At 43.2% G+C, this 13,542-nt stretch overlaps 1 protein-coding gene across 1 annotated transcript in view; it reads left to right on the top strand.

Annotated features, from left to right (window-relative positions):
• The window catches only part of LOC110499541 (ankyrin repeat and fibronectin type-III domain-containing protein 1), a 157,170-nt gene that overhangs the window by 17,639 nt on the left and 125,989 nt on the right, over positions 1–13,542 (top strand). The window contains exon 2 of the mRNA XM_090213098.1: positions 5,597–6,595. Coding sequence (XP_090069224.1) covers positions 6,531–6,595 — 65 coding nt within the window. The 5' untranslated portion in view covers positions 5,597–6,530. The remainder of the gene's footprint in view (positions 1–5,596; positions 6,596–13,542) is intronic.

A 13,542-nucleotide genomic window follows, 5' to 3' on the forward strand; every position in this document is an offset into this window, starting at 1 on the left:
TTAAATTCTGACAATTTTCCCAGTCCCTGCCGATGAAAAACATCCCGACAGCATGATGCTGCCATGACAATGCTTCACTGTGGGGATGGTGTTCTCGGGGTGATGAGAGTTGTTGGGTTTGCGCCAGACATAGCGTTTAATAATCCCCTTTAATAATATATATTTTTTTTAAATAATTAAACTTTACCCCCTTTTCTCCCCAATTTCATGGTATTCAATTGGTAGTTACAGTCTTGTCTCATCGCTAAAATTTAGATTTTAGTCTTATCTGAGCAGAGTACCTTCTTCGATATGTTTGGCGAGTCTCCCACATGTTTTTGGCACCAAATGTGGCTTTTTTTCTGGCCACTCATCTGTAAAGCCCAGCTCTGTGGAGTGTACGGCTTAAAGTGGTCTTATGGACAGATACTCCAATCTCTGCTGTGGAGCTTTGCAGCTCATTCATGGTTATTTTTGGTCTCTTTGTTGCCTCTCTGATTAATGCCCTCCTTGCCTGGTCCATAAGATTTGGTGGGCAGCCCTTTCTTAGCAGGTTTGTTGTGGTGCCATATCATCAATCAAATCAAATCAAATGTATTTATATAGCCCTTCGTACATCAGCTGATATCTCAAAGTGCTGTACAGAAACCCAGCCTAAAACCCCAAACAGCAAGCAATGCAGGTGTAGAAGCACAGTGGCTAGGAAAAACTCCCTAGAAAGGCCAAAACCTAGGAAGAAACTTAGAGAGGAACCAGGCTATGTGGGGTGGCCAGTCCTCTTCTGGCTGTGCCGGGTGGAGATTATAACAGAACATGGCCAAGATGTTCAAATGTTCATAAATGACAAGCATGGTCAAATAATAATAATCACAGGCAGAACAGTTGAAACTGGAGCAGCAGCACGGCCAGGTGGACTGGGGACAGCAAGGAGTCATCATGTCAGGTAGTCCTGAGGCATGTTCCTAGGGCTCAGGTCCTCCGAGAGAGAGAAAGAAAGAGAGAATTAGAGAGAGCATACTTAAATTAACACAGGACACCGGATAGGACAGGAGAAGTACTCCAGATATAACAAACTGACCCTAGCCCCCCGACACATAAACTACTAGAGTATAAATACTGGAGGCTGAGACAGGAGGGGTCAGGAGACACTGTGGCCCCATCCGAGGACACCCCCGGACATGGCCAAACAGGAAGGATATAACCCCACCCACTATGCCAAAGCACAGCCCCCACACCACTAGAGGGATATCTCCAACCACCAACTTACCATCCTGAGGCCGAGTATAGCCCACAAAGATCTCCGCCACGACACAACCCAACCATATTCTTTCCATTTTTTAATAAATAATTTAATGGTTCTCTGTGGGATGTTCAAAGTTTGGGATATTTTTTATAACCCAATCGTGATCTGTACTTTGTCCCTTCACAACTTGGTCCTTAACCTGTTTGGAGACCTCCTTGTTCTTCATGGTGCCGCCTGCTTGGTGGTGCCCCTTACTTAGTGGTGTTGCAGAATCTGGGTCCTTTCAGAACAGGTGTATATATATATATACACACACATTTGACAGATCCACTTAGATTGCATACAGGTGGACTTTATGTAACTAATTATGTGACTTCTGAAGGTAATTGGTTGCACCAGATCTTATTTAGGGGCTTCATAGCAAAGGGGGTGAATACATATACACACACCACTTTTCAGTTTTTTTTTCACTTCACCAATTTGGACTATTTTGTGTATGTCCATTACATGAAATACAAATTGAAATCCATTTAAATTACAGGTTGTAATGCAACAAAATAGGAAAAATGCCAAGGGGGATGAATACTTTTGCAAGGCACTATAGGTCTGATCTGGGGAGGGCTATATAGGGTGTGGCCAGGGTTTGTTTGGGGTGATCTCAGCTGGTTGGGGTGTGGCTGGTGAAGCTGTGGTCTGGTTGTAGATCCTCTTGGCGTGGGTTCTCTAGGTACAGGTCCTTCGGGAGGGGTCTTGCAGGTCTGGGAGGGTGTCTCGCTGTTCTGGGTGTGTTGTCTGTTGCTCCTGTGTGAGGCACTGGGGCTCTCTTTCTTCTCCCCCTCTATTAAAGGTCACAGTTCTATCTCTGTCCTCAGTAATTACAGAGCGGTAGGAGGTGAACCTGAAGCAGTCCGTTCCATTGCTGTCTGTCACCTCACACACACACAGGCACCCACACACACACACACACACACACACACACACACACACACACACACACACACACACTGCGGCGGAATTCGCAAACAGAGGTGTCCTCAGACATTGAAAATACAGGCTGTACTGAGCAGCCCAGAGATAGGAATGACAGATATGCTATACCGTTGACTGATGACCTTCAGGCTTATTTCTGATCCCGGTATATGGTCTAAGATGCATGTAGTTGCTTTATAATATCAAATATAATTTTAAGTGCTCAAAGTGATTTATTATTTAACAGCTTAGGGACTCATTGGAGGTATTGAACATCCCTCCCTCTCACTTAAAGGTGAATTTCATACTGGGGGAATCTGGGCTTGTTTTCATCATATCCAAGGTATTTCTAGGACAGTGAAATGTGTTTCACATAATTGCAAAGGAGGAAGGCAAATCAGGGCTTCGTGTGCTGAATAATACACCCTATGACAGCCTCCAGTGTATTGATGGGGGGGGGGGGGGGTAAAAATGAATGTAGTCCTTCTTTATGGCAATTCGCGAAGGCTATCTTATACTGATCGCACAATATGTTTTTTTGTGGCTGTAGATATGGTTGTCCTTGTTCAGTAGAGCCATTTGACGTCTTTTAGTGATGTTCCTATCTGCGGATTCATTGCTAAATATACAAGCAGACATTTTTTCCAGTCTCTAAAAGACTACAACTTGTGTTGGGCAGTGCTTCATGCTCTGGCCCCCATCCCTCCCCCAAGGTAGGCTTTTTTTGAAAAGGAAGCGGACACTAACAACAATCTTTTGGGCAAAACTGAAATACTTGACCAGACGCAATGACTTCAAGTGATTCCTCTCATCAACGCGAATTTGATGATGGCGCTACGATTAGATTAGCTACATGGTGACATTCAACCATAGATTTTTCAAACGGAATATATCGAAACACAGAGTTGGATTGAGTTTACATTTACATATTTTTCATTTAGCAGACACTCTTATCCAGAGGGACTTACAGGAGCAATCAGGGTTAAGTGGTTTGCTCAAGGGCACATAGACAGATTTATCACCTAGTCGGCTCGAGGATTTGAACCAGCAACCTTTTGGTTATTGGCCCAAAGCTAACTAAATTAGCTAGCTAAACAACTACCAGTAGCCATATATATATGGCACAAAATAGAAGAGGTTTTACAATCTTAGATATTTTGTATCTCGATTGTAAAACCTGTTCTATTTTTAGTCGTAGATATGGCTAGCTACTAAACAGCAAGCTACAACGTTACAAGCAGCCACCTAAAGCTAGGTTTACCAGCAAACATTAGCACATGACTGGAGTTGGCTAGCTAGTTTGCCTGACGTCATATAACTTGTTATGCGCCATGCCTCGCATATGTAACTTGTTCACAAACATGTGTAACATCAACAACAAAAGTTTTACTAGCTAGCTATGTAACATCATTTACGAGGGTTGACATTGGTTATGATTATCACCTAGGATGCATTTAAATATCACAAAATTATAGGCATGACGCAAGATAGGATTCAGACCAGATGTAAATAATATATATTGCATATCCAGCAAGCTGTGACTACCATGGCATAAGCAAAATTGATTTGACAGTGTGTATACCAAAAGATAGTGCTACAGTATAGGATTTAGCTGATGGCTTTCAGACTTCAATATAGGACTGTAATGCTAGCTATCTAACTAAGTTACCCAGCTAGTCAAGCAAGGCTAGCTAATGTTAGGTTATCTCTAACTGAGAATCTTCCGTTTTGTTGTGAAGGGAAAAAAATGGATGGTATCGCATCACTTTCCAGCTGTTGTCCATTAGTTCAGCCGGAAAATGTATCTGATAATCTTTGGTCACCGCATCATTCTTGATAGCCGCAAGCCACTGGCAGCATCAGAGTAAATCTCTGGTAGGTAGAACAGTGAAAGGTAACTAATATTCGCGCTCGTTTGTAATTAGCACAGCCAGACAGAACACCACACGGGCATGATGACAAACATTAGTGCAAAACAAACGTTTTTAAAAAATGATTTGGCTGGAGAAGTTCTGAGATTACTGTGTGTTGGTCTTTCGATGTAAGCAACGCAATTATATCATAACCACCATCGATAAGAGACAATAATGTGCAGCCATATTCATCGACCTGGCCAAGGCTTTTGACTCTGTCAATCACCACATTCTTATTGGCAGACTCAACAGCCTTGTTTTCTCAAATGGTTGCCTCGCCTGGTTCACCAACTACTTCTCTGATAAGAGTTCAGTGTGTCAAATTGGACGGCCTGTTGTCCGGACCTCTGGCAGTCTCTATGGGGGTGCCACAGGGTACAGTTCTCGGGCCGACTCTCTTCTCTGTATACATCAATGATGTTGCTCTTGCTGCTGGTGATTCTCTGATCCACCTCGAATGCAGACGACACCAGACGAGCTTCAATGCCATACAACTCTCCTTCCGTGGCCTCCAACTGCCCTTAAATGCAAGTAAAACTAAATGCATGCTCTTCAACCGATCGCTGCCCGCACCTGTCCCCCCGTCCAGCATCACTACTCTGGACGGTTCTGACTTAGAATATGTGGACAACTACAAATACCTAGGTGTCTAGTTAGACTGTAAACTCTCCTTTCAGACTCACATTAAGCATCTCCAATACAAAATGAAATCTAGAATCGGCTAATATAAGCTGTAATATAAGCTGCCTAATACACTTTACAATTTCTATAGTACGTGGCCGGATAAATCAATGTTTCATAGCTGAAATGTGAGGGGACAATGACCATGAAAGTATATTAATTCCTAGGACGAACATGTGGATAGGTAGCAACTTTATAAAACAGCACGGTTGAGAGCATGTGCAGACCTTGCAGGATATCTCCCTGGTTTGTGACGCAGTACCATGAACAGTAGGACATTGTCTTTATTCTGGTTAGAACCACTCTGGGCCCTGGCTAATAGTTGCTGAGAGAGAGAGAGAGAGAGAGAGAGAGAGAGAGAGAGAGAGAGAGAGAGAGAGAGAGAGAGAGAGCAACATTTTGATCTCTGTTAATAATACATGTTCTGTGTTGTTAGGGTATTTATGGCTATCGTTATTCTTTCCCATTTCAGACTGTGCAGGGACATACTGTATAACCTTGAGCGAAGTGAGAGGGCATTGCGTGTGTTTGGATGAGAGTCACGACTGTCTCCTGTGAGTGTGTGTGTTTTGTCTGTGTGTGTGTGCGCCTGCTTGTGTCTGTTTTGTCTGTGTGTGTGTGCCTGCATTTTGTCTGTGTGTGTAAGTCTGCAAGTGTGTGTGTCTGCATTTTGTCTGTGTGTGTGTCTGTGTGTGTGCCTGCATTTTGTCTGCGTGTGTCTGTCTGCGTGTGTCTAAGTCTGCAAGTGCGCGTGTGTGTGTCTGCATTTTGTCTGTGTGTGTGGTACTTACAGCTCCCTTTATTCATGTAGCGGCTGGCTTAATGACCACTTCATGGGACCACTTCATGAGACCACTGCATTGGGACCACTTCATGGGACCACTTCACTGGGACCACTTCATGAGACCACTTCCTGAGACCACTTCATGGGATCACTTCATTGGGACCACTTCATGGGACCACTTCATGAGACCACTTCATGAGACCACTTCACTGGGACCACTTCACTGGGACCACTTCACTGGGTCCACTTCATGGGACCACTTCATGGGATCACTTCATTGGGACCACTTCATTGGGACCACTTCATTGGGACCACTTCATTGGGACCACTTCACTGGGACCACTTCATGAGACCACTTCCTGAGACCACTTCCTGAGACCACTTCACTGGGACCACTTCACTGGGACCACTTCACTGGGTCCACTTCATGGGACCACTTCATGGGATCACTTCATTGGGACCACTTCATTGGGACCACTTCATTGGGACCACTTCATTGGGACCACTTCATGGGACCACTTCATTGGGACCACTTCATGGGACCACTTCAATCAATCCACTATAAGTCCCACTGTCTCCATCAGTCCTTTCTCTTGGAGAAATAGTCCACATATGACCTGATTCCCAACAGAATATTAATTCTGTGACATGCACCATTTAACCTTTAAAGATGTCCTTTCCAGGAAAACTAGGGAGACTGAGGAGGAAGGAGGATGGGGACTGAGGAGGAAGGAGGATGGGGACTGAGGAGGAAGGAGGAGGGAGGAGGAGGAGGGGGGACTGAGGAAGGAAGGAGGAGGGGGGAACTGAGGAAGGGGGGGGAGACTAAGGAGGAGGCGGGGTTGGGGCTATTGGCAAAGAAATGCTGCAATTTACTGAGACAATTTATGTGGAATTGAATTTTCCCAAGAATTGATGTTGTATTATGCATGCCTAGCTCCGTGCTCAAACATACACAGTGATGATTTTCTCTTGTCATCCTCCACAGAGTCTTGGATTGACAGGCAGATACGAGACCAGGAACAAGTAAGTGTCCTCTTGTTTTTTCTGTCTCTCTATCTGGCAGCCACACAATAGGGTAGTGAACTACAATAGGGTAGTGCACTACAATAAGGTTGTGCACTACAATAGGGTAGTGCACTACAATAGCGTAGTGAACTACAATAAGGTAGTGTTGTAGTGCGCTACAATAAGGTAGTGCTCTACAATAAGGTAGTGCTCTACAATAGGGTCGTGAACTGAAATAGGGCAATGTTGTAGTGCACTACAATAGGATAGTGCCCTACAATAGAGTAGTGAACTACAATAGGGTAGTGTTGCAGTGAACTACAATAGGGCAGTGTTGTAGTGCACTACAATAGGATAGTGCCCTAAAATAGAGTAGTGAATTACAATAGGGTATTGCACTACAATAGGATGGTGCCCTACAATAGAGTAGTGAACTACAAAGAGCTGGTAATTACAGTAGAGAGATTTGTATACAACATTCAGGAATTTAATATCGCTGTCTATTTTCCCTCTTACTAAGCAAGCACTCTGTGCATCAGGAAAAGCACTATATAAATCCAATCAGCTGTGAATGGTTTGCTGCTCACCAGGGTTATGAACAAACGCTTCATTCAATGCACCAGCTTTCAGCTATTTTATTTCTAGTTGAACCTGAGCTCACCTTTTTTTTTTTGTTCCCACAGTATGCACAGTATTTTATAAGAATGAATAATCTAGCAAAAAATGTGCCTCTTCCTAGACCGTTTAGTCTCACTGCTATGAGCCAATAGGAGCTCTCTGATGGAGTATGAAAGATATTTATGATTGGACATTGTTTTTTTTAGGCAACATTGTATCATATAATCCTCCAATCACCTCAGTCCCTACTAATTGTAATACCCATATTATTATTATTATTATATTTATTTATTTATTATTTAACCGTTATTTAACTAGGCAAATCAGTTAAGAACAAATTATTATTTACAATGACAGCCTACACTGGCCAAACTCGGACGACGCTGGGCCAATTGTGCGCCTCTCTATGGGACTCCCAATCACGGCCGGTTGTGATACAGCCTGGATGTTATCACTGTAATTCAATTATGGATAGTGAATTACTCAGTATAATATAATTGTTTCCTCATTTGCATATTTTATAATAACTTAATTCCCAGCAACTATAATCATTATTTTCAAATGTTTTTTCATTCTTTGTTTTGTGTCTGGTCTCTGGAGACATTGAATGGTGTTAAACTCCCCGTTACAGTGATGGCATTTGCTAGTTAATTAGCCAATCCAACAGCACTGACTGTATGGCGTTAGGTGGATAGGGCTGTTGTGTAACAGTGTCTGGCCTTGGCGGCTTAGTGGCTTTGCTTGGGGCATGTTGATGGAACATTAGAATACTGTGTTGTGATGCCCAAGGGCTTCCGTAGCCATGGAGATTAATTTGTGTGCTAAATGAGCTTTAGATCCATTGGTGGGTGGGGGGGTTGTGTGAGCACATGTGCGACCATGCTGTACTTTGAGACATAATGTTAGCAGGAGGTTCAGTTTCATTGTACAAGTTGCACAACAAACCAACCAACACATTTTCTTCATCAGGGAATTGACTCTTTCTTCAAGGGCAGCCAAACACTAGGTGACGAACAATACGTTCACATGTATGTCATGAAAGGCCCTAAACAAACACCTATTGTTATATTTTGCTCAAGTCGCTTTTTCACGGTTTGGATCGAATGCCAGTAGACGGACGCACACAGACAGACACATGTCAGACTTGTGGACACGTTCTTCATGTTATGGCCTTTACACATCTTACACGTGTACTCAATTGAGACTGCATGCAGAATTCTATACAAATATCCCATTAATGCATGCAGAGCAGAATTAGGACTATACCCACTAATTATCAAAATCCATAATAGAGACGTTAAAATTCCACAACCACCTAAAGGACAGCGATTCCCAAACCATCCATCACAAAGCTCAAATCTGCAAGGAGATGAACCTAAAGAAGAGTCCTGTCAACCAGCTAGTCCTGGGGCTCTGTTCACAAACAGACCCCACAGAGCCCCAGGACAGCAACACAATTACACCCAACCAAACCTTCCATCACAAAGTGTTGATCAGTGTGATAGTGTTGATCGGTGTCATAGAGTGTTGATGTGGGTGATAGTGTTGATCTGTGTGATAGAATGTTGATCTGTGTGATAGTGTTGATCTGTGTTGATAGAGTGTGATCAACACTGTGTGATCAACACTCTATGATCTGTGTGATAGTGTTGATCTGTGTGATAATGTGTTGATCTGTGTGATAGAGTGTTGATCTGTGTGATAGTATTGATCTGTGTTATAGAGTGTTGATCTGTGTGATAGTGTTGATCTGTGTGATAGTATTGATCTGTGTGATAGTGTTGATCTGTGTGATAGAGTGTTGATCTGTGTGATAGAGTGTTGATCTGTGTGATAGAGTGTTGATCTGTGTGATAGAGTGTTGATCTGTGTGATAGTGTATTGATCTGTGTCATAGAGTGTTGATCTGTGTGATAGTGTTGATCTGTGTGATAGTGTTGATCAGTGTGATAGTGTTGATCAGTGTGATAGTGTTGATCTGTGTGATAGAGTGTTGATCTGTGTGATAGTGTTGATCTGTGTGATAGTGTTGATCTGTGTTGACCTGTGTGATAGTGTTGATCTGTGTGATAGTGTGTTGATCTGTGTGATAGTGTTTATCTGTGTGATAGTGTTGATCTGTGTGATTGAGTGTTGATCTGTGTGATGGTGTTGATCTGTGTGATAGAGTGTTGATCAGTGTGATAGAGTGTTGATCTGTGTGATAGTGTCGATCAGTGTGATAGTGTTGATCTGTGTGATAGTGTTGATCTGTGTTGATCTTGTGTGCTTGTTGAGTTGTCTGAAGATGTGTGTTGCAGCCAGCCAGATGGCTATAGTGTGTGAGATTACTAGATTTACCGGGACAATTTAGGACACTGGATCAATACTACCACACACAAACACACACACACACACATACAAAGATACACACACACACACTGACTCCCTGGTTACCTTGTGGGGCTGTTCTCTTGACTCACATCAGGTCATTGATCCAGCAGTCCTCTACACTCTACAGGCTTTTTCACACTCGGCCAGGCAATGGACTGGCAGGCAAAAGACAGTCAACTACTGTGGTGTAGTGTTGCACCATATCTACTGTACCAGGCAAAAGACAGGGAGAACAGCTACTACAGTATTGGCAGTCGAACAAGAGAGCAACGAAGGATCACGTCACAGTGCATGTGTGTGTTTGTGTGTGTGTGTACGTGCATGGGTGAGAGCATCCGAACGCGTGCATGTGTGTGTGTGTGTGTGTGTGTGTACGCGCATGTGTGAGAGCATCCGAACGCGTGTGTGTTTGTGTGTGTATGTGCTCGACTGATGTTCTACACACGCTGGTTACAGCACCTGCAGTGAGAGTCAGTAGGGCCCGCGGTGACCATTAAGAAGAAGTACGGTTTCTGCTACTGGGTTGCCATGGTGACAAACCCAACGGCATGAGAGTGCCAGCGTTAGGAAAGACGTAGGGGGACATAGCTAATGGATAGCCAATCAGGTTGTTAAGCTCCTTTCCTGCAGGGGTCTGGAGAACAGAAGTCTGCATCAGTCTTTGTCATCATGCTGTGGTTGAAGAGGGTTGGAGTAGTTCCCTCATCTGTTTTTATTCTTCCTCCCCTCTTCATCCATTCATCTTCTCCCGTCCTTTTCTCTCTTCCCACCACCCCCCTGTCTGTGTTTTATGTCTAGTTTTACCTCAGTACATTTGATTGTTTAAAAAAGGACCATTGAGTGCCAGTAGAATAGGAGAAGCCCCGCAGCTATGTGTGTGTGTGTTCAAAATATCACATAATATAAAATGTTCTATTTCCCCATACCCAATCAGCCTACTATGTAGAATGCTATTTACTCCCAATACTTGATGCTTCATTTATTTGAGCACCTCTCATTGAGTGTTATCCATTATGTGGACTTTCAAACTAAATAGTCTGGATGCACAATGTCAGTTGTGTTCCATATCTGATCCATATCTGTTACATTAAAACCTTTTTTCTGAAATTACCAAAAGCCACTTTGAGTTTCTGAATTCATTGCCGACATTGATGCTTTTTTGCTCACGCACGCACACGCACACACACGCACACACACACACACACACACACACACACACACACACACACACACACACACACACACACACACACACACACACACACACACACACACACACACACACACACACACAGCTACCAGCGGGGTTGCAGTGGGGTAGGAATGGACAGTTTTAGTTTTTTAGGCTCAGAGGAGTTTCAGAAAAATAACTGGGAGGTTTTAGTGGAGAAGGTGTGTGCCAGACTATCTCAGGGGAAATGGTTGCTGTCCTATATAGGAAGGCTTCTGGTAGCCAACAGCTTGGCCACTTACACCCTGTGTCACAGACTGATAGTGTCACAGCCAGAGGTTTAAAACAGGAGCTTCAAAGGATGCTTGTTCATTCATTCTGGTCAGCACTGGATTCGAGCTGCGGCCTTGTACAGTACCTGCCACTACAAAAAGGTTGACGGGGCCCGGTGGACATTGTCCTAATGTCATGGGTTTCCATCCACAAGCAGCCCAGGGATTGGTATATCATGATGGTCTTAGTGGGATGGAGACAGCGTACAAAACTGCTGAGGAGGGTGGGTCGGCTGGGCCTGGACAAACAGCTGTTCCTCTTGAGGTTGGAGGGGGTTCATTTGACTGGCCTCACCCTTTTTTTTCTATCAGTCTGTCCTTCAAGCTTGACATCCCAGGAAGGCCAGCACACCGACATGGATGTGGTTGCATGAAGAACCACTGTTCCATTAGACCCATCTTACAGTCACAAATGTCGTCTTCAGCCAGCCTGCATTCAAGCCTGCTGGGTGAAGGATGCACAAAGCTAGGGTACATGATGTAGAGCATGAGCAGATCTGTGGAGGAAGCTGAGAGAGAGCTGGGATCGGATCATCCCGCCTGCTTAAACAGGTAGTAACAGAGGTCTCTGAATCCTTCCCAGCAACTTATCGGGCAATGTGTCCAATAACACACGCGCTGATCAGTGGAAGGAGGGCCAAGATTGCGTTGTGCCTCCTCTGAATGTCACTCCTGCTGCGGGAACAGTGCGGGAGGGTAAAGGGTGGCTGTTCTTTCAAGACCCCAGAACATGGGGAGTTCACGAAAATGCTATTTCAGAATGTGGGGTGGATATGTCCCCCCTATCCCCAGTGAAAGTTGCACCTCTGATTTTAAAAATAGTCAAGTATGATCACATATATAGTCAAATAAATGCTGCAGTAGCGGTTTTCCCTCCGTTTTGTTTCATAGCGAGTAAATGAAGTCAAAGACCTGCGAATCCTATAATGTATCGCCCATTCCACCTCACGCTGCAACACTGCCTGTGTTCAAGGTGCTCATGTGAAGAGCTGAGTGAAAGTTTCATCTTTAGAAGTGCTGTGCACAGGTGTAAAGGTTTGTCAAGTTTACTCAAAACAAAAGTCTACTGAAGTGAGACTTTGTCCTTGTATTTCTCGGGTATTCACATGGTTTTATTCACAAGCTAGGTTGTTTTTCTAGGGAAGACGCTTCTACTAGTCAGACTCAATCTCACTGGCACAAGCATGACTGAAGTGGCGTTACCACGGTAACCGCCCGCCATTAAATGGGAAGTTTAACATTTTTGTCTCATCCTTAATATTTTGGTTAAAAGACTCAGGTCACAAAAAAATAAATGTAATATTATATCACATACTAGTAATACATTTATTGTTTTAGAAACATTACAAAGCATGCTCAACCATTGTTTTGTGTTTTGTGAATTTGTAATTATTTTGTCTGTTCATATAGGGACAGATGTCTGTGGACGTGGTGGGCATGCTCAAGGGGATGCTGGGTAGCAAGGCTGAGGGTTGAGTATGCCTACTACAGGCTGCTGGGGAACCTTAGGCCCCATTGGTACATGGGGGCTTCAGGGGGCGTTGTGCTCTGTCAATGAGGTGGGAGATCAGCACTGTAAAAAAATATTGTGCTAGTTTCACTTAAACCAATTGAGGCAACTATTTGCGTCAGCTTTTTGAGTATTTCCAACATGATATATTTTTACTTTTAGTATTTCACAAACTCTAATATATTAAGTCCAGCATAAATAAATGGCTGAGATCCAAGTTAATTTGATCAAATCCAGAGCTGTTGTACATTTAGATATACCTAATCTTTCTGATTGGTTACTTTCTGATTGGTTACTTTCTGATTGGTTACTTTCTGATTGGTTACTTTCTGATTGGTTACTTTCTGATTAGTTACTTTCTGGTTGGTTACTTTCTGATTAGTTACTTTCTGATTGGTTACTTTCATTGATCATGTCTTAGTGTTAAACATGGCTTAATGTATTTCATCGCCTCATCCTTTTTATCCACTTTAGCAGGAATTGTTGAGCGCATTCCACTAATACTGACTGGCAGTAAAGCTGCCAGCATTACACTGTAGCTTGATGCATTTGCCTCTGTCAAGAGTGGCGCACATGATCTTACCGATGGTGAGAATGGGTGGTCTTATTATTGAATGTCTTGCCTGATGGTTTGATATCCATTCATCATGATCCATTACACCTCATAGCATAACAAACAGTTTGATACTAATATTCAAATGTGCTTTTCGTTCTTCAAACATGCAAACGTTTTGTAAAGTAAAAAAAAAACAAGGACCCACAATCCTCTGAAAATAGAGCCACATGGCAAGTTGTTGGATGAACTTGAAATTCTTAAGTTAAAAGGAAATATTATGAAAATGTAGTAAGTTGAACACAATTTTCCTTATAGTTGTTTTTACACACAAATAGTTGTTTAGATTAGGCATTTATCTTGTGTTGAATTCTGTTTGTTTTTTTTTGGGGGGGGGGGGGGGTTGGT

This window comes from Oncorhynchus mykiss, chromosome 20 (assembly GCF_057628025.1).
Source record: "Oncorhynchus mykiss isolate SJ-2025 chromosome 20, ASM5762802v1, whole genome shotgun sequence".
NCBI classification, from domain to species: Eukaryota; Metazoa; Chordata; class Actinopteri; order Salmoniformes; family Salmonidae; genus Oncorhynchus; species Oncorhynchus mykiss.